The sequence below is a fragment of the Acinonyx jubatus genome, chromosome E4, assembly GCF_027475565.1.
Source record: "Acinonyx jubatus isolate Ajub_Pintada_27869175 chromosome E4, VMU_Ajub_asm_v1.0, whole genome shotgun sequence".
Classification (NCBI taxonomy): Eukaryota; Metazoa; Chordata; class Mammalia; order Carnivora; family Felidae; genus Acinonyx; species Acinonyx jubatus.
This window is the reverse complement of record NC_069395.1, coordinates 35,820,918-35,843,293: the sequence shown is the minus strand read 5'-3', so window position 1 is coordinate 35,843,293 and position 22,376 is coordinate 35,820,918. Positions and strand designations below refer to the sequence as shown.

General features: G+C 36.6%; 1 protein-coding gene across 10 annotated transcripts in view; it reads right to left on the bottom strand.

The window, feature by feature from the left end:
• Positions 1-22,376, bottom strand: part of SYT14 (synaptotagmin 14) — a 260,002-nt gene that overhangs the window by 76,337 nt on the left and 161,289 nt on the right. For 9 of the 10 annotated variants that reach the window (XR_008293364.1, XR_008293365.1, XM_053209770.1 and 6 more), the window contains one exon: positions 19,632-20,081. Coding sequence is in view for 8 of the 10 variants with exons in the window: in XM_053209770.1 (XP_053065745.1) it covers positions 19,632-20,081 (450 nt within the window). In the remaining 2 variants the exon portion in view is untranslated. Of the gene's footprint in view, positions 1-16,195; positions 20,082-22,376 lie in introns of those variants that run through there. The other variant, XM_053209769.1, reaches the window with a different exon arrangement.

Genomic DNA, 22,376 nt, shown 5'->3' with positions numbered 1-22,376 from the left:
TGTGGGTCTATCTGCATTGTCTCTATGGAACTTGAGGGCAGGGGATTTGATGCTAATCTGTTGATGCTAATACTGCTTACTATGTCGAGGATAATAAAGTCCTTTACTGCCAGCATCCCTTTGGCAGGCTAATTTATCAGCTAGAGTAGGTGAAATTCTCAGCCTCTTCACAGTTAACAGTTCTACCTTTTGTTTTAAATATCTTTCTTTGAATTAACATAGTTTTCAAAAAATTCCTATGAGAATCTTTAAAGTATTTAGACCATTTACATGTAATGTTATCACTGTGACATCATGTTCTGCTGTGCTTTCCACTTTTACTATCTATTGATTTTTCCTTCTTACTTTCACATTGTTTTTGATTTTTAGATATCAACTTTATTGGAGAATAATTTACATGCAACGAAATTAGTGTAGCGATTTTAAATGCACAGTTCAATAAATTTTTATAAATGTACACATTTTTGTGTAATTACCTCCCAATATATGAACATTTAAATCATCACAAAGTGTTCCATTGTGCATCTTCCCAATTTTCCCACCCACCCCAAGCAACCACTGATCTGATTTCTATCACTATAAATTAGTTTTCCTTATTTTAAAAATTCATACAAATGTAATCATATGGTATATACATTTGTGTATCTGCCTTCTTTTGCTCAGCATGTTTCTGATATCCAACCATATTGCTGTATCAGTGCTCATTAATTTTTATTATTGATTTGTATTTCATGGTAGGACTATTCGATATTTTGTTTACTCATCTGTTAATGGGTACCTGGAATATTTCTAATTCTTGGCTAATACAGCTTCTATGAAAATTCAGATACAAATCTTTGATAAAATTTTTTCAAATTTCTCTCAGATAAATACCTAGGAATCATATGATAAGGGTAAGTTTAAAAAGAAATAAAGTGATTTTACTATTTTATATACCCACCAACAGTGTATGAGAACTCCAGGCACTTCATAGCCCCAGCAACGCTGAGTCCTTTTTAATTTTGTTATTGTTAGTATTTTTAATTGTTAGACTTTAAAATTTTAGACATTCCAGTGATTGTGTAATAATATCTCCTTGCAGTTTCAATTTTCATTTTCCAAGATAATTAATGATACTGACAACTTTTTTCATCTGCTTATTGGTCATGTACATACTTTCTTTTGGGAATTATGTGTTCACATTTTATGCCCATGAATTATCATACTGTTTATCATTTTATTATTGTGTTTTATTCCTTCTATATCCTTGATACAAGTCAGACATATGTGTTGAGAATGTTTTCTTCTACTCTGTGAAATTTGTTTACCTGTATACTTAATACTTTTTCTGAAAAATAAAGAAATCCATCCTACTTATAACATCATCAAAAACAATGAAATACATAGGAATAAATTTAACCAAGGAAGCAAAAGTCTCTAATCTGAAAACTACATGATATTGATGAAAGAAATCAAAGAAGACACAAATAAATGGAAACCTGTGTTAATGAATGGGAAGACTTAATATCATTAAAATGTCAAGACTACCAAAGTCATCTATGGATTCAGTACAATCCGCATCAAGATTCCAATGGCATTGTAAACACTTGTAAAATTTATATGGAACCATAAGAATCCCAAATAGCCAAAGAAATTCTGAGAAAAACAGAAAGCTTCACATACTTCCTGATTTCAAGCTATACTATAAGGCTATGATAATTAAAACAGTATAGTACTGGCATAAAAATAAACAGACCAATGGAACAGAATTGAGAACCCAGAAATAAACTCAAACATATACAGTCAGCTATTGTTTGACAAGGGAGCCAAGGATACTCAATGAAGGAAAGACAGTCTCTTTAATAAATGGTGCTGGGAACACTGGATACAGGCACACCTCATATACACGTGTATTTATATAATCTCACTTACATGTAGAACCTAAAACCATTGAACTCATAGAAAGAAGACAGTACAGTGGTGGTTGCTAGGGGCTGAGGGGTACAAAAAATAGCAAAATGTTGGTCGAAGAGTACAAACTTTCAGTTATTAGATTAGTATGTTCCAGGCATTAATGTACAGCATGGTGAATATAGCTTACAATACTATATTGTGTACTTGTAAACTGCCATGGGGGTAGAGCTTTAATGATCTCACCATAGCACCAACAAAATTCTAAGATTATGAGGTAGGAAATGTATTAACTAACTTTATTGTGGTAAGCATTTTGTGCTATATGTATATCAAGTTACCACAATGTATGCCTTAAACTTACACGTTATGTCAATTCTGTATCAACAAAGTTGGGGAAAAAAATACAAAAATCTCAGGAACCGGTAACAGGTATAGTTAGACCTGTAACATGGAGGAAGATTCAAGCCAGCTATAGGAGACTCCAAAGACAGACCAGGAATTTGTTGGTACCATGGAGAGTTCCATGGCTCAACTTGTTCCTCTGTCTTTAATCCCAGAAGGCCAGAAATTACACCTGGTTGCAATACTCTGAATTTTATACCTGGTGGCCATTTTATAGACACCTGTAAAAGATAAATATCTCAATTATTTGTGACATAGAGAATGGCCATATGTTATGCATTATTAGCCAATGTAAGTTAGCTGCTATCATCATCATTATCTCTGACCTCACTGAGGGACTATCAAGTGATCAATAATTTACAAAAATCTATTAAGTCCAAGCAAGATGAGGAGGGCATCCTCATAGACAAGCAGCATACCAGCCTGGGCAGGGTGAGGACTGTGTCCTTGCTGGGAGCGGGGCAGAGGATATGAAGTGGTGACACAGAACCCGGATGGACAGCTAGTGGCAGCTACCAGATCCAGCACAGAATGAGGAGTGGTCTAGCCTGGGGTGTAAGAGCCCCCACTAGCTGGGTAGGAATGACATCCTGCTGAGGGCATTGAGGGGTAACACAGAATAAGCTGTCAGAGCCTCAGCAGGGTAAGCGTATCCATTCAGAGAAGTGGGTCAATATGAGGTATCAGACTCTCAATAGGGTGAGGAGGCTGTTTCCACAGAAAGGAGGTCCACTAGGGGGTGCCACAGCCCTAGCAGAGTAAGGCAGGTGTCCCTGCATCAGGGGCAGGGGGTGGGGCAGACTGGAATAGGTGTTAGAGGTCAAGCACAGTGAAGACCTTCTATGAAGGAGGAGCAAATGGACCCAGGGTTTTGGAGTCTGAGTTTGGGGAGAAGGGTGTGAGAATAGAGTAGGACATGGCTGTAGTGGAACATGAATTACCTATAAAAGGACTGATCAAATAAGTTAATGCATTAAGGACAGTAGGAGCCAGGCTTCTTGCTGTCAAAGGAGTAGGTACAGATTAGAATGAACCCGGTGGTGCAGGACAGGTACTGGTGAATTCAGTATGAATGCATGGCTTTCAATAAACAGAGAAATAAATATAAATGTAAATATGAATGTATACACACACATTTGAGAGAATAATACTACTCAAAAAGAGAACAGAGTATTTCATGTGTCTTGTCTCTATGAAAAAGTTGTGTAAACCATGAAAGATAGTATGATCTTTATGGTACTAGTGTAAAATGAAAACTTAAAAAATTTACATTTCTTTCATATTTTATAACAAGTTCTACATTAATATGACTGTCTACATCAAAAGGGAGAAATTTTTTTTTAGAAGTTATCTGTGTATGAACATAAGGAAAGGGAAACAAAAATCATATAAAAACAGGGAGGGGGACAAAACAGAAGAGACTCATAAATATGGAGACCAAACTGAGGGTCACTGGAGGGGTTTTGGGAGGGGGGATGGGCTGAATGGGGAAGGGGCACTAAGGAATCTACTCCGGAAATCATTGTTGCAATACATGCTAACTAATTTGGATGTAAATTGTAAAAAATAAAAAATTAAAAAAAGACATTAAAAAAAGTTATCTGTGTATAATGTTAACAAGGACAAAATGAATTGCAGAGATAACGAACTGTGTGGATTCTCACCAAAAGGAAACCAAACTACTGTATTTAATTTAACAGGTAAAACCAAAGGGGCAGCAGTAATGAAGGTGTGATGCTGATGATAATATCGGTACAGCTAAGAGTCACTGAGTGCTTACGAAGTCCCAGCTACTGTGTAACTACGCTAGGGCATTAGGAAATGATGGCTTCAGTTTAAATTTACGAACACTTTCAAGTTTCAAATTTCCTTTCTTAAACTTTAAAATGGTAGTAACAATTCTCTTATGCCACAAAACAGACTATTTGAAGATTAGTTCTGATTCAAATGTTGAATGTTATGAATAACTTAATGACAAATGAAACAGCAAAATATGATTTATGTGTTCATTAGAGTATGAATATAGAAGGATATTTCTGAGAGTCTTAATTGACTTCACAATGAATTCTCTTGTTACCTGAGTTATTCCACATGATGTTATTACTGTTGTTTTTGTTCATATCCTCATAGAGCATTCAAAGCAGTTTTCAGGAAATGAAATGTTAAGAGCTATAGAAATAGCAGTGCTTTTTATTTCACTTTATCACGATGTGTACTATTTTAGAACAAAAATTTTTTATGTTATTTTCATTTTACAGTGTGATCTGAAGATAGTCCAAGTGGGACTACACTATACAGAGATGGCCTTGAGGACTCTTAATAGGCCACATGGCATATTTTCCCAAATTCACGTTCCTAAAAGACCAATGAGGCCCAGGAAATGCTGAATTTGTCAATTTCTAAAAAAAAAAAAAAATTTACTTCCAACATCTTCAGTGCTACAATAAACTGTTTAAATAAAACTGAATCCAAAGAAAATTTAATCTGTAACATTCCAAGGTTACATATAATGAATGTTTTTTGGTAAAATAGCTTTTCTCATGGCCATAATGAATTTAATCCCCTTTAACATGTTTTTCGTATTTTTCTTTTTTTTTTAATTAAAAACATTTTTTAATGTTTATTCTTTGAGAGACAGAGAGAGACAGCACGAGTGGGGGAGGGACAGAGAGAGAGAGGGAGGCACAGAATCAGAAGCAGGCTCCAGGCTCTGAGCTGTCAGCACAGAGCCCCACGCGGGGCTCAAACTCACAAGCCATGAGCTCATGACCTGAGCTGAAGTTGGATGCTTAACTGACTGAGCCACTCAGATGCCCCTCATCTTTTTCTTTTTTGAAAACATGTCAAGCTTCTAATGAATCAAGGAGATAATTTCAATATTTTATAATATATCTGAAATATAAAGTTTTGAAAAAAGCCAAAGGCAATGAAAGTTAACACTTACTAGTGTGTATAATAACCATTTCTTCCTATTCAGGCCTATTTCAAAATAATTTATAGAAATCCAAGTTTCATTCCAAGTATCTGACATAAAACTACTTGTACTAAAGGTGATTTTTAATAGTCTAGTTGGCTGCAGTTTGAGCAGACAGTTTTGGAAAAATATTTTATACTATTAATAAGTAGAGTTTTCTTAACGATATGGTTAGCTTCATGTTAAATCTTATCAGATGTTTCAAAACTTGGCAAGGACTCATTTTAGTCCTATGGCTATCCAGGAAATAATAGTGAAGAATGAGATGTGGAGATAAGATAGATTCTATAGGACAATGATGATCAATGCTATTCAGGCACTAGTGTCTCCTGCAGAGATTTTTAAAGATATGAATAGCCTGGCCCCATTCCTTTAAGTTTTTGATTCAACAGGTCAAAAAGAAGTCTATTCATCTTTATTTTAAAAACTCCCCAAGTCATACTAGTGTAATCAGGCTTAAGAACCATTTTCAGAACTGAGCTCATAGCCAATTAAGCAGATCAGAAAGACTGTTTAACACAGAGCTCAATTCCTAAAACAATATGCAGAAAAGTATGAATTCTGGGATATTATCAAATTGATTAAAATAGGATTTCATCCATGGTATGTCTAATCACTAAAGTTTTAGTAATATTATTTTCAAGAAATTTAAATAAACATGATATTGGACATTAGTTGGTTATCTCCCTAGCATCCATTTATCACTTCCTTTCAATAGTGAATGTACTCCTTTCCATCTCTTCTCTAATGTAGTTTGGAAAGTGACCCATTGCCCAACTCTAGGGCTTAAGCTGATCAGTGCAGCCCATCCCTGTGACTGGTTCTGGGATGGGCATGTAACCTAGTGGGACACAAGAAGTTTCAAAGGGCAACTATGTGCAATCTGATTATGAAGTTGACACACAGAAGACAGAGTGTGGAGGCTAGAGGGTGGTGGAAGGAGCAGAAAGAGAGAAATCAGGACTTCAGTGGTGCTATTTCAGTCACTGGATCAAGCCATGTCTGAAGAGAGGGCTACTCTCTAGAAGGTCCTTTACTGCTCAAGCCATTTTGAGTTAGTTTGCATTCACTTGAGACTGACTGAATCTTAACAGATGCAAACATTTACTCAATGTAATCTCTGGGTCTTCATAGGTAATTTCAGTTAATTACATGAGGGTGTGGAATTTTCTACAAAGGGAACTTTTCATATTTTTACTACAATTTCACTGACACATTTTTGTAATTCTACTCCCTTTTTTTTTTAACTTTTATTTTAGAGAGAGAGAGCGTGTAAGTGGAGGAGAGGGGCAGAAGGAGAGAGAGAAAATTTCAAGCAGTCTCCACACTCGTGGAGCCTGACATGGGGCTTGATCCCATGACCCTAGGATCATGATCTGAGCCAAAATCAAGAGTCGGATGCTCAACTGAGTTAGCCACCCAGGCACCCCTCCCTTAATTTTTTTTTTTGACTGTCCAAATAATACACACTTAAATACTTGAAAAGGAAGCCAAAGACAATAAAAGATGAAAAGATCTGATGAAATACAGAAAACAGACAAAACTTAACCCAAAATACATTCCTCAACCCACTCCTATCCACCATGTTTTTTAAAAAAACATTTTCTATTCCAGTGGCTTTGAAATGTTAGTGTATTTAATGACCCCTTGGGGAATTTACTTAAAAGAAAAATTACCAGGGATTCTGTGATTACTAGTGATTTTGATTCAGTGATTCAGTGAATCTAGTATTGAGCCCCAGGAATTGACACTATTAAGAAGTATTCCAGGAGATTATGACACAAATGACTATGAGAGTTCACTCTGAGAAATTCTGATTTTTAAACTGTAGGGAAAAATAAATACTATATGTGAGCTGTAAACTTCTGCTTCCTTTATTTAACAGAATATTAAGACAGTTGTTTACTGGTGAATAGACTACTTTTATAAATCTACCTTGAAAAAATTAATGGTCATATACAGGATCTAAGTAGAAGCCTATTCATCTAAAATCTAATTTTAATTTAAAATCTAATCAGATTTTAAATATGAAATATTATATATTCAGAAAGAGGAGAGAAACTTAAAGGCAAAATCATTCATTTTATGAACTTTCTTCCAAAAAGGTAAGTTTATGTTACAAGCATAAATGTGAACTCATGTGAACTCATGAACACGTAAACTTAAAGCCTGCTATCAACGTCCTTGGTTGTAAGCCACAGTGAACACTGTTGGTTTCCTACACAACAGTTATTCTCAATCTGTATAGTTTTAAAAAGCCTTTTCTTCTGTGATTGTTCCTTCTTTAGAATATTCCCTCTATTTAAAATGTATATACCTTATTAAATCTTCCTGAAAATACTAATCAGAATTAGTTTTTACTTTTCTTCTCATCTCTGCAATATGTACTCTTCCTGGAGGGTAAATTTTTGTTTATCCTGGGTTTCCTCTTTCCTGTTGGAGGCCTTCTTCAGAGTCTCCTGAGCTATGACTGTCTCTTCATATTTAAAAATGCATCACTAAAAAGCTGATAAAACACTGTATACTTTTAAACACAAGTTTGTTCACTGATTGGTAAAAAAAAAAAAAATGTGATTAGATGTGGACCAGGCAATTTCTCAGGGGAATCTCTAAATATCACTATGAGGTGGTCTTAGCTTGGAACCACTGAGTTTTCCAGAGAAGAAATCCATGATATTTACTGCCCGGATATAGTCACAAGCCTGGCAGTATTCTTCATGCCAGAGAGAAATATAACTGCACTTTTTACTGGCTTGTAGTGGACTCTCACTTTTAATCCCTAGACTCATGCTATCCTCTACTGTACCCTGAAGTAAGTATGGTTCTGCAGATCAGATCAATTCTCTCCTTCTATATGCACTTTTCACTAGATTTCCTCCCTTCTGCTCAATCAGCTGCCAGCCTCCATCCACACTATTTTCCAGAACCTGATTGCTCATATCTGCTGATGCCTTCATTCCAGTTCTGTTTGAGCCTGTGGGAATAAATGTCAATGTGTGTGTGTGTGTGTGCGCTTATTTTTTTAACCAAGATACTATCATTTAAGTAAAGATTACAGGAAGAAGAGGAAAGAGACAAATGTGGTTAATCCACTATCTTTAACTCGAGGAATAAACTAACTATTCCTTGTATTTTCTTCTGGTACTTGCCAGTTTAGACAAACTTGTTTAATATATACTAAGACTTGTCATACATTTAAGTTTTTTAAGTCCAATAATATTTTTATAAATTAAGAACCTGAAATCAGAAATTGTGATAACTGGACAAAGCTAAGTATTTAGGAAAGACTTTCCTATGCAAATTTATTATTTAAATAAGATTTAAAAGAGAATGTTTATCCCGAGAGAGCAAATTTTTTTATACTTAAAAGCAAAACTTTACTTATAAATTACTGATATGCAATTATAAATAATGTTAATCGTTAGATGATATTAATCATAGCAAATCTTTGTATGACATTTGGTTCACTATTATTCACTGCCCCTTGCTGTTGACATTACATGACTTGCTTTAGACCAGAGGTCAGCAAACTACATGCTCAAACTGAATGCTGCCTAGGGCCCATTTTTTTACAGCCAGCATGCAAGGAATGGGTTTACATTTTTAAAAAGGCATTCTAAAAAAAGAGAGAGAGAAAGAGAGAATATGCAACAGAGGCCATTTGTGGCCTGTAAAACCTAAAAAAAATGAACTCTCTAGCACTTTATAGACAGTTTGCTGACCCTTGCTTTAGACACGGAAATGTCAGTGGAGGTGGCATGTGTTAATTTGGGGCAGAAGCTTTAAGGAACAGGGATTAGTTTGCTACGTCCTCTGACAACCCGCAAAGTTTCAGAGGTCTGGATCCCAGAGAGAAGACAAACGAAACAGAGCCATAACCAACCTACAATGGACACGCAGCACAGTGAAAAAGAAACCTTTGTTGTTTATAAGCCATTAAAAGTTTCAGGGCTTTTGTCATCTCAGAATAACCTAGGCTAAACTGCCTCGTATGCTTTGCTGATGTCATATGAGTTATACAACATGACTGAAAATAATGAAATTGCACTTATTGGAAGAATATTTATAATTCAGACTTTTTTTTTACCTTTATTTTTGAGAGACAGAGACAGAGCACAAGTGGGGGAGGGACAGAGATAGAAGGAGACCCAGAATTCGAAGCAGGCTCCAAGCTCCGAGCTGTCAGCACCGAGCCCGATACGGGGCTCAAACTCACGAACTGTGAGATCATGACCTGAAGTGAAGTCAGACGCTTAACTGACTGAGCCACCCAGGTGTCCCTATAATTCAGACTTATAAATAATTATTCAAAAATATATTTCTAAAAAGTGGTATCTTTTTTTTTTAACGTTTATTCCTTTTTGAGACAGAGAGAGAGAGCATGAACGGGGGAGGGTCAGAGAGAGAGGGAGACACAGAATTGGAAGCAGGCTCCAGGCTCTGAGCTGTTAGCACAGAGCCTGATGCAGGGCTCGAACCCACAGACTGTGAGATCATGACCCAAGCCGAAGTCGGACGCTCAACCGACTGAGCCACACGGGCGCCCCTAAAAAGTTGTATCTTAAAAACATTCAAGGCCTGAATTAGATTTAGCGACTTGTATTGTTGGATTAAATGCTTTTTACACTGTTGGATTAAAGGACTTTTACCTTCCTCTTTTCCAGATTGCTAACATTCCTCCTCATTTTGAAACTTGAAAAACACAATATAATAATTTTTATTTATGGACTAGCACCAAATGAAGATTACTACTGACTTAGAACACTAAATTTATCCACAGACGAAATAAACCAAATCACTCAACAGTATCAAGGTCCTACTTTGTGCTAGATGATGATTTCAGTTCTGTACATGGTTTCTCTCCTTTACTTGCCGCACATATTCTGAGGCAGCCATCATTGCTACTAGCCCCTTTTACGAACAAATGAATGAATGAGGCACAGAGGGGCTGAGTACTCACCCAAGAACACAAATCAGGATGAACTGGGGCACCAAGATGTGAGGCCAGGGACTGCAGAGCCTCTGGGCTCCCAACCTGGATGCTACACCAACCCACCCAAATACAAATGCACACTTTGTCTTGGATGTCTAACAATTTTGACATTAAAACTGTAGATTCCCACTACCCGGCAATTCTTTAGTCTTTTATGAAAAATCACAAATGAGTTAGTATAGAGAAAAATTTTTTATAATGTGAATACAGCTTAAGGGATAATGCCAGGGGCACCTGGGTAGCTCAGTCTTAAGGTTAAGTACCTGACTTCAGCTTAGGTCATGATTTCATGGTTCATGAGTTTGAGCCCTGCATGGGGCTCTCTGCTGTCAGCATAGAGCCCTCTTTGGATCTTCTGTCCCCCTCTCTCTAGTCCTCCAGCCCCCCTAAATAAATATTGAAAAAGGGACAATGCCGGCTTTCATTTTAAATAAAAATATACCCCCAAATTAAGCTGACTAATATGAAAAATGTACTTGTAATACAGGCTATTTTCCATGAACTAGATAATATCTTATTCTTTGAAAAATAAACCAAATTAAAGTTCAATGAGCTCACTCTATTTTTTATTGTAGATTATGGAAATATTAATATAATTTGATTATATATAAATTCTATGCTTTGATGATATATCAGATAATTTAGAAATTATGTGTACCAAACTTATTAAGTCTTTAGTTCCTAATCAGCAATACCAGCTTCTTCTACTAGAAAACATGCAATTGGTACCATTCTAGTCACCAGCTGCCCAAAGTGACAGACTATAAGAGGACCACTGTAACCGCTAGATAGATAGAGCTTATACGAACATTCTAGGTCTAAGACTAGACAAAGGAAAGATAAGACATTGTTTTTTTTGCAAGACAAGAGAGTATCTTATACAACGTTATTAATGGCAGAATGATTCATATTAAATTAAGGATAATCTATTTTATTTCAGGTTAACAACTAGCATTTCTGGTCTACAAAGGTTTTCCCATAGTTCATCTCCTTTACTCATCCCAAGCTTGTGAGGGAGTCAGGTCATATATTCCAGTCGTATCTCAGGCACTAGCATGTACACCATGGAGAATTAGGCTTTTCCCAAGAATAGCTTTGTATGCACAACCCTTAAAAATGTGCATTTCCCTTGAGCAGGAGCTTCCAGTAATGAATAAGCACACAACGTATGTGCAGGACTATGCTCATTTTCAGTGACAGAAATCATTTAAATATATCTGCCTAATAGGAACAGCATCAGGAACTGATATTCAGGCTTATCATGTACTATCAGTTTTTGACCAGAATTATTCTTTGCTCTGAGTAGAATTAAGTAAAATGTAACTGTCAAATGGATATTTTTTTCTGGCTCCTAACAGGTCCCTACCGAGTCCATAGAACAAATGTAATGATTAGACTGAAAACTCACTAATAATAGATTTCCTTCAACCTTAATTTTTAAAAATTCATTTCTTCTGTCCTAGGCCTGCATTCAGTATTTAAGGTCGTATTCCACCATAAGAACATAGATGCATCAACTACAAAACTGCTTCTTTTCTACACTGAATTTCGAATATGCTGTCCTCTTAAACCTAAATTTATCTGTCATAATCTTTAATCCACTCTAAATTGATCAAATAGTACTGTCTTTCCATAAAGCATTTGTTAATTTCTCTCATTAGTAGTGCAAACAATTGAAATCAGAATGTTGGAAGAGTTAATTGCATAAAATACAGCAGAAAAGGAAAATAATACCTGTACTTTATGCTTATTTCTTCAATTTTCTGGCTCATTTTTGAAAAAAATAATACAAGAGCGAAGTATAGGCTGGTCCTCAGTAGTGTATCGTTTAGCACATGGAGGCTTCAACTCAATGAATCCTAGGTGAGTTGTTTGCTGTTCCCTATACTCGATATGCAGAACGAACAGTTTTAGCTACTAAGATTCCATTTTTTCCCACTCAATTTTTCTGCATGTTCAAAATTTCTTGAGACATAGGATCTAAACTTGACTTTTGACCCTGTAAACTAAGAATCTGATTTAAACAAAAAGCTTCCTTTTATTTTCTAATTTAGATTCTCTTTCACTGAAAGATTTATCTAATAACAATTCTTCCCAGACTAGAGCTATTCCTCTCTACTGATAATACATGCTTACCTACTCTGAATAACTGTCTCTAAATAGGTCTGTAACTATTTAGTTTTACACTAAAGTGAGCCATGACTCATACTGGTGTTATTGTCTAGGGAACTGAATTATACACAGGCAGCTTTCTCCTTCATGTAGTAATTTTTAACTGTGATCATTAGTTTATCATGAAGCTCTATTTTTAATTGCTTTAGGATTAAGGAGTGTAATGTACATTTTCTAAATGTAGATTCTTCACAATGGTAGTATGTGAATGTCGTGAATACGAAAACAGGTGAAGCTAAGTTTTAGAAGACACTTGCTAATAATACAGACTAAAGTATGATTCTTAGGAGGACACACATTTCAATTACAGAGTATAAGTAATAATTTACCTGTCTTAAAAATAACAGTCACAGTATAAATATCAAACTAAATTAATTCAATCTATTAACAAAAAGATAGGCTATTTTTGAGACACAGGAATTTTAAGAATTATAGGTTCTAAAGTACCTAAAAGAAGATCATCATTTTAGTAAGTCATAAGGAAGTCTGAAAGACTGTGGCATTATACTCTTGAATGGGAAATTACATAAGCATATATGTCTCTAGTTGATTATTATTTAAAAATAAAACACTCTGTGATGTGTTCCTATTTAATTACCCTACGAATATACTCACTGGATTCTAAATCATAAAAGATTCCTAACAGGGCTGTTTTGATACCTAGCAGGGAATAATGAAATAGACCTTAGTAAGAATTTTTAAATGATTACGCTTACCTGAACATGTTGATGCATCAATTTAATAGGTATTCACTGAATACCTATGTTCTAGGTTCTACGAAAAGTAAGTATAACTAAAACCATACAAATCAAACACACACAGTCTCTATTCTTAAAGTATTTAAAATCTAGAAGGGCACAGAATAAGTTCAATAACAAGAAAACCTATGACTAGCCACAAAAACAAGCATCAGAGGCAACAAGTCAGAAATAATAGGTACCACATGCACCTACTCATCCATCCATCCATTCAACATTCATACAGCAATAACCACTACTAGATATTTGGTATACAAAGATAGATAAGATTGGGGCACGTGGGTGGCTCAGTCGGTTGAGCATCTGACTTTGGCTGAGGTCATGATCTCACGGTTTGTGAGTTCCAGCCCCACATTGGGCTCACTGCTGTCAGTGCAGAGCCTGCTTTGGATGGATCCTCTGTCCCCCTCTCTCTCTGCCCCTCCTCCACTCATGCTCACACTCTCTCTCTCTCTCTCAAAACTAAACATTTAAAAAACAAAGATAAGATCAACTAATTTAAATTTATATTAGAAACAATGTAAAAAATTTCTATAAAGATGGGATTTCAATTAGACTTTATATAAAATCTGAGATTTAAATAGATTCAAATTATAATTGGGTTTGACATTTCAGAGCAACCTAAATGAAGGCAAATCCCTGATGATATTGGCTACGTCTTTTACTTTAAGACATTATGTTCCTCCTTTTCTGAATCTCTTCACTATGCCTTCTGGTACTCCTGATCTATGATAAACTCCTCCAGAACTTCAGGTTCTTCTATGAACCCCCCAATGCTTTACTTCAACCAAAATCCAATTCTTCCCTGAGGATACATCATCCTCTGCAGACTTATCCATCCTGGTTATTCCCTCATACCTGAAATGCCTTAGGGTCAAAAGCAAAGTTCTCCGCTGCTTTCTCAAACATTCTTCCTCTGAATTTATAGACAAGAATAACTATTTTTCTTTAAGGCTGATACCATCCTGTCTTCATAGATAGTCTGTCCTGGGCATTTCCTTTGCATTCCTCAAGAACAATAATCTTTCATTCAATCTTCTTTTGTACTTTAATTTCTGCCAGGATCTTTTGTGACTTCAGTGTGCAGGTGGATAAGCCAGCCACCAAGAACCTGGCCTCTCCTGACCAACTTATCCATCTCCGGTGATTGTGTCTCTTATTCTATCTCAGATACTCACTCCGGACCCTTGTCGTCCATCACTGACATTAACTGAAAGCAGTCTCCTCTCTAACTACATTCCCCTGTCATTCCACACTTCTTCAACTCCTCCTGTCTCATCTGTTCCTTGATATCCTTGGGATTTTCAGTCCACCAGCCTTTCTCCTTCCACTGCCTATCAGTCCCTTTCTAGCTTTACTTCCGTCTTTCTTCAACTGAGATTTCACGGTCCACAATTTAAACACATATCTTAAAAATACTCTTAACATTTTTGCCTCTCATCATCCCAAATGTATCAGTTAACCCCCATTTTCAGTTTGTTCCCTGATACTGTACATCATCACTGATTACATCGTTGGCATCAGTATTCAAAAAAAAATTTTTTAATGTTTTATTTATTCTTGAGAGGGGGAAAGAGAGACAAAGTGCGAGCAGGGGAGGGGCAGAGAGAGAGGGAGGCACAGAATCAGAAGCAGGCTCCAGGCTCTGAGCTGTCAGCACAGAGTTAGACACTTAATCGAATGAGCCACCCAGGCACCCCATTGGCATTAGTATTTAAGTGTGCCCATGTTTCTCCTAACCTCAAAAACATCTTTCCTAAAGTCCTCTTCCTTCCTACTTTCATAGCCAAATTTGGCTTAAAAGTTGTCCCCATGATTACCACTCTAGCTTGGATTCTGCCTACCCTCTACCCCATCCAAATTGGTCCCGCTAAGGCTACCCATTACCTGAATATCCTGAATTCAACGAGCAGTTAGTTTTCTTTTTCTTTTTAATGTTAATTTGTTTTTGAGAGAGACAGAGACAGAGAAACAGAGCATGGGCAGGGGAGAGGCAGAGAGAGAGGGAGACACAAACCCACAAAGTGGGCTCCAAGTTCCGCGCTGTCAGCACAAAGCCGGACACAGGGCTTGAACTCACAAACTGTGAGATCATGACCTGAGTTGAAGTCAGGTGCTCAACCAACTGAGCCACCCAAGAGCCCCTCAATGAGCAGTTTTCAATACTTAGATTATTGGTTCCATTAGTAGCATTTGACAAAGTTAATTATTCCTTCCTTCATAACTGATTCTTGGCTCTTGGGATATTTTAGTATTTCTTTCTTCCTACCTTACCCCTCCTTTCTCCAGTCTTTAAGTCTAGGAGTTCCTGAGGATCTCCTTCCCTCGGAGACAAGCCCACCCACTCCCACGTCTACTTACTATAGATGCTATGCATTCACACAGAAATATGACATGGAGACAGACTGAAAGGAACACAGATGTCAAGGCACATGTTAAGCGCCCTCTATTGCTAAAGCTTAAGTTTCAACACACTTTCTGCGGTAGGAAGTCCAAATGAGCTCAGCTGGATTCTCTACTTAGGGTCTCACGAGACTAAAATCAAAGTTTCAGCTGGGCTGGGCTATTATCTGGAGGCTCTGGCCAAGAATCTACTTCTAAGCTCATTCAAGGTGGTAGCTGAATTCAGTGCTTTGCAGCTATAGGACTGAAGTCCCCATTTCCTAGCTGGTCACACTGCATACATTATGCTAGTTAAATAGTGTCTGTATAGGAAGGGTTGTGAGAGAAAGAACAAAGTCTCATTATTAATAAATCATAATAAAAAATCTAATATTATTAAGAAAGCTGAATGAGAAATACAACTGGAATTAAGAAAGGGGGAGAGGTGGGGTGCCTGGGTGTTTCAGTCGGTTGTGTGCCTGACTTTGGCTCAGGTCATAATTTCACTGTCTGTGAATTCGAGCCCCGCATTGGGCTCTTTGCTGACAGCTCAGAGCCTGGAGCTTGCTTTGGATTCTGTGTCTCCCTCTCTCTCTGCCCCTTCCCTGTTCGTGCTCTCTCTCTCTCAAAAATAAAAAAAAATTTTAAAAAGTTGGGGGGCGGGGAGATGCCATTCCAGGCAACTGTTATACAGAGTAATATGGCGTTAAAGATGCAGGTGAAGAAAGTAGCTGGGGTTATATACCAGGAAAGAGTGCCATACGAACAAAGATGAGTACATGAGAAAAGTTCCAGTAAGAGGGGTACACCGGGGCAGGAAGGGTAACTGATAACATTCTAGCTGTTGAGTCTGGCTTCAGAGATGACTAAAACAACTAAATAATAAACCATATGGCTATTTCAACATTTGTCAGTCAGGGTTCTTATCTGAAAACACTGGAAGCTAACATTAAACGGAAGAGTAATTTATTAAGGGAATCAGGATGACTAGAGAATAGGCTTATGGGTACGCTTCTCAAGAACAAAAACTAAAACTACGCTGCAGAACTGGCCCGGTGAGGAAATTGTGCCACTGCTCCCCATGGACACTCATGTGCCAAGGTCTTTTCTCTCCTGCAACAGTCACTGTCTAGCACACATACTATTTCTGCACCAGCAAAGCTAATTCAGAATTACTACGGACTCTGAGTATCAGATTCCTCCACCATCAGCCCATGCAAACATGATGTGAGTGCAGCCCCTGCTTCTCTGTTCAGTCTGTACTGAGGTTTCCTGGGCATGAATAGGACTGGAGCGCCTCGTGAGCGTGGCTCTGCCCAAGCTCCCAGTCAGGCTGGGAAAGTGAACTTGCCCTCAGGGAGGTGGGACTATTAGTTGGGACTTTCTCAGACATTAGACGACACTTGAAAATATATGGAGGAGTGAGAAACCATAATAAATATCCAAACAAAATGTCATATATTTAGCACACCAAATGCATCTAAATTCCTGTTTCTGTTCTTACCTAATGCCTTTCCCAAAATATATTAGCAGAATCATAATATCAGAGATAGATGGGACATTTAGTTTAATTCCCTCATTTTACTATTAAGAAACCTGATGCCCAAAGTGATTAGATAATTTATCCAAAGTTATAGCCACAGCTAGTTAGTACAAAGGACTCATGCTTTTCAACTCTGTATGTTTTCTATCATTCAGTGATCAAACCGAATCTTTATCTTAAAGTTCAACTTAAATTCTCCCCTCAGGGAAACTCAGGGTTTAGTTCTCAGTCATCCGGTGATAGTGATCATTTTTTCTCTCAATGTACTGATTTGATCAGTTCCTGAATATAAAGTTAAATTTTCCATTGTAGAATTCTGTCTTTCTATTATTACCCATAAAAGTAAACTGTTATTAAACTGCAAATATGTTTAATCATAGTATATCAATTTTTGAATATCTTAAAACTGTCCTTTACCTAAAGGCTAATTAATATTCTTGCAACGACATCAAGTAATTATTCAAAAGCTACAAGAATAAATTGTTTAATTATGAGAACTTCTCACTCATTTATTATTACATCTTATAAAATTAAAGCTAAAATCACCCACATAATCTATAATCACATGATTTTTCTATACGGTTAGTATCAAAACTTAAGCAAAGAGAACATAAACACTGTAGCACATACAGAACACAAACATTCTAGGAGTATTTTATTGTTATGACAAGACAACTGATAGAATTATGAGTCTTGACCTCAAAATTGTGGTATGCTAAATTGTTTTTGGCACAGAAGCCAAAATATTTTGGATTTGGAGAAGGTGAAACGGGAAAGATGGAAAGAGAGAGGAACAATTAAACACAGGCAGTAAATCTGAAAAGGGTGGCAGTGTAGAGAAAAAATTCTCCCAGAGCAGTGGACAGTTCTAGTCAGATTCTTAGAAGCTATTTGTCTAGCACTTTTTTCTTTCTGGGAACATGCTTCAGAAATTTACTGTACTGGTTGTCAGAAATATAGAATCAAGGACTACAAGCCAATACATGTAATGTAGGTATATACAGAAATAATTTAGTTGGACCAGAGATGAAACCATATTATTTTCTGTTGCTTCATTTTGTTTGTGAAATGAATATAATTAACACAGAGTTGGAAATGGATTATTTGAAGTAAATAAATACAAAATACATACCTCACGATGATACGGTCATTCTCTTTCAATTTAAATCAGGTATATTTCTCTATAAGAATGTGTTTTCACAGATTAACTAGTCATCACTCAGACCAAATCATGAAAAAGTTTACAATCCTATTAAGAACTGCCAAATATTCAATTTTATAAAAAACTGCTTTTTCCAACTCTGAAATACTGCCTGGACTTCTTTTCTCTCTCCTCTGATAAACTGCTGATATTATATTTTTAAAAGGGACATTTCCCCACAGTGGTAATTCTGCAATTTAAAATTGTAACAAGTTATCAATAAAGGCTAAACAGTATCCTACAAACCCGCAGGGATACACTATACTTACTATGGCCTTTGGTTTTAAAAATGTTGAAATCATCCAGCTGAAATGGTATGGTGAAAAAAAAATCTAATGTGAATGAGGATCCTATAAGATCCAATGCTTCCTGGTATAAATTCTCTGATCTTGAACTTATGCTTACACCCTTTAAAAGCTTAAAAACAACCCTCAAATATTATACCTTTATTTAAAAATAAACATCCATTCTAAAATCTCTGTATTTATATTATAAAAATGCTTTTAATTCAATGTAGTAGAGAGGAATAAATACAATTTGTAATTTACACTTACAGCATATCACAGATTTTCTCATAATCTAAATAACTATGTGACATAATGTATCTCCGGTTTAAAGAAGCAGGTCAACTCTCCTGTGATTTGCAATGTCTTGCGGGAATTTAGTTAAAAATATGGAGGGAGAGAGGGAGAGAGACTGATATGTGATCAGAACCTGGAGCAAAAAAGGGAAAAGGGATAATAGCTCATAGACGAAACTGAAGTATTCTCCCCAAACTACTGCAAAACCTTTGTTTAGAAAGGGTACAGAGTATAACAAGGCCAGATTTTCTTTTGAACCTTTAAAAATAATTTCATAGCAGTTGGAAAGATAATTAGCCATGACCTGGGCAGCAGTACATATTCTATAAAAGCAAATGATTTCTGTGGCATATTAAACAAGATATGGGGCTAGATCTTACTGTACCACTTAGTTTTAACCTGGAAAGGAAATAATAAAATCTGCATGGAGTTCGTTTGATGTCATAATCAATCATCTAATAAATATTTAACACAGGAACAAATGTGTAAGACATTGGACTGGACTCTGTGAAGGACTAAATAAAATACATAAGTCACATATAATCTTCAAGGGCAACTTTTCTAGAATGAGAAAAAATTAGACCTATCCAGGGCTTAGAAATTTTGTAAAGGCATGATTATTGCATTTAAAAAAGACTGAAAAAGTAGCTGGACTGATAATGGATTTTAAAAACTCTCTACGTTATATATCACGACATAAAGCATAGTCAGGCTATTTGATCAGATACTCACAGAATGATTGTAAGAAGGTTCCAATATCACAGGTAGTGACATTTTCCCTTGAAGATTCAATTTCGTCAAATAAAAAATCTTTTCCCCCACAATCTTTTCCTTTTTCATACGGTGCACACCATACAGTCTAAACCGAACTGCGTAATTTCCAATCATCTCGGATTCAACATGATTGAACTTGAATGTCTCTGTGAAGACAGGGCATGGTCCTCTCTGGATGCTGGTTTTTGCTCTCTGCTTCTTTATAGGTAGAAGAACAAGGTGTACTTGCCATGAGTTGCCACCTGTCCTGTTATATGTTGGGATATCGGTGACAGCTGTCACTGTTACCAGAAGCTTCTGTTCTTGTGAGTCATAGTCAAAAGTCACATCCAGTGTGCCATATTTAGCTTCTGGCTCAGGATCAAAAGGTTTGGGAAGCTGTGAAGATGATCCTTGAGCTGACATATCCTAAGAAAAGCAAATTCAAATGTTTTCAGTTTTTAACTCTAGTATTTAATCGAGCATGTAAATAAACATCTGATACTGCTTTAGGAGGAGGATGTGAAAACTGTCACAAAGAAGGTAATAATAAGTAACAGTCAACTACGATCAAAAGCTACTCCACAAGGTCAGAGGAGTAAACGTGGTAGGTTAAACTCAAAAGCTTATCATAATACAGACAAAGAATTTAGTATTCCTCATCACAATTTTGAGAAAGTTGGATATGTTTTCATAATTAAAAATACATGCTTCAAGATGTATCTCTCTTCCTTTCGTAGGAAACTACTAAATTGCACTTTCAACATTATAAACAATGCAACTGACAGCTCAATATTAGGCTGGATAGAAAGATAATGAATACAAGCATAATGCCATTGAAAAATTTGGTCCCCTTTGGAAAGTTTGTTCTAAAACACCCCATCTGTAACAGAGTGTAAGCACCTTGAGGCTTGGAAATCAAGGGAAATGGGAAATATGAAGTATAAATACAGAGGCCTCAAAAATACTTGTGGCCAAATACTTATTTTCCATAACATACATTATTTACACTTTAATTTTTAACCTCAATTTAAAACTACGTATTATTTTCTGAGGTTACTTACTGTTGAAAATCGCTGACTACACATTTCAAAACTTCCAGAAAGACCAAAACTGTACATTTTAATGATGAGGCTGGAAGAAGCTATACCTGTTTTACCCAGAATTGTCTCAAATTCCTGCCAGCCTAAGTCCCTGGAATGTAACAAGAGGGTTGGCTACTTACCGACTGTGCCAAACCCAGGTGTCTGACCTTTCAACGTCACCACTTTGTCCCTTCAAGCATTTTAACAAGTCTTAAACATCTTAAAATGATGGACATTTTAAAATGTGGACCAATTTTATAATTTTCTGCTTCTGAACGTGTCCTTGGTGCCTATGGTAGCAGCCACTCCTACTAGTCCCATTCTTCCCTTTTTGCATTTCTGAGAAGGGCTACCAGAGTTGAGGCAGAAACACACTGTCCCGCAAGAGACTGCCCTTCAAAACTTTCCTTGTGGCAGCTATGCTCATGAGACTTGGCTTTGGTCAGTGGGAGGCAAGCAGGGTTATGTCTGAAACATCCAGATTAGGTTTATAGCGGAAATTACTTGACCTTCACTCTCTTCTTTTCTCAGGCTTCCCACCAGCAGATACGCAGGTAGGATGGGTGGCTCTGCTTGGACCATGTGGACTAAGACAAATACTCCAGGGGACGGCAGAGTGACAAAAAAACAAACTCCCGCCCTGCCCGCGCCCCCCCCCAAGCCCCTGAATGATGTAGAGCGAAGCCACCTACTCCCCTAGACTGTCGTTAAATGAAAGACAATCTTCTGTGGTTTTTAGCCATCATATTGGTCTCTTGTTAAAGCAGCTGAACACAAACTCTAACTGTTGTACTAACCATGTGCCAGGCTGTATTTTAGTTGGGGAAGACTCAGCAGAGAACCAAAAATACTCAGGTCTTTTACATATAAATCTTACATGTCTACCTATGGGTGACCCTGCTTGGTACCATGTATGAAAAAAAAGAAGAAATGAAGAACAACACTTAGGGAGAGGGAACAGACTCTTAGAGAAGGATTCGGCTTTTTTTTTAAATGGAATATGATGAAATCAGAATAAACATATTCTTATTCTGTCAAAAAAAATTGACAATCTAGAGCAAAATGTTTTAACGTATGCCACTTCATAATTGGCAATCAAAGATGATTAATTACATGGCTTTGATTTTTCAATGAAATACTTTCTAAAATAGTATCATAATAGCTAAGATTTACAAGGCAGTAAAAAATTTCATAACGCCCCAGAGAGGGTTAAAAGGGTGGACCTTTATAGACAAAAATTACTATTTGTGTTCTCTAAACAGGCTACTAGAAAATAATCCCTCCTTTCAAGGTGTCTACATTTGAATGACTGTCAGCTAGTAAAAGGTCATCAGTAGAGTTTTTGACCTTCTTGCCAGGGAACCCTCACTGGAACCCTCACTCCTATCCCAGTTCAGTTGTGTGTGTAGATGGGCACTAACATAGCTATGCCCTGAATTAAATGAAGAGGAAAGTAAGACTTTTCTATTTGATAAATAGTATCTATTAAAGGAACAGTAGAAAGCAAAATAAATTTCAAAAAACACAAGAGTGGACTTTATACTAACAGAGGCTATAAAAGCATCTAGATATTGATACAACATGCACTTGCTGTAGAGTCTGAATATATTCAATTCTGCTACAGAGACACAAAAACAAG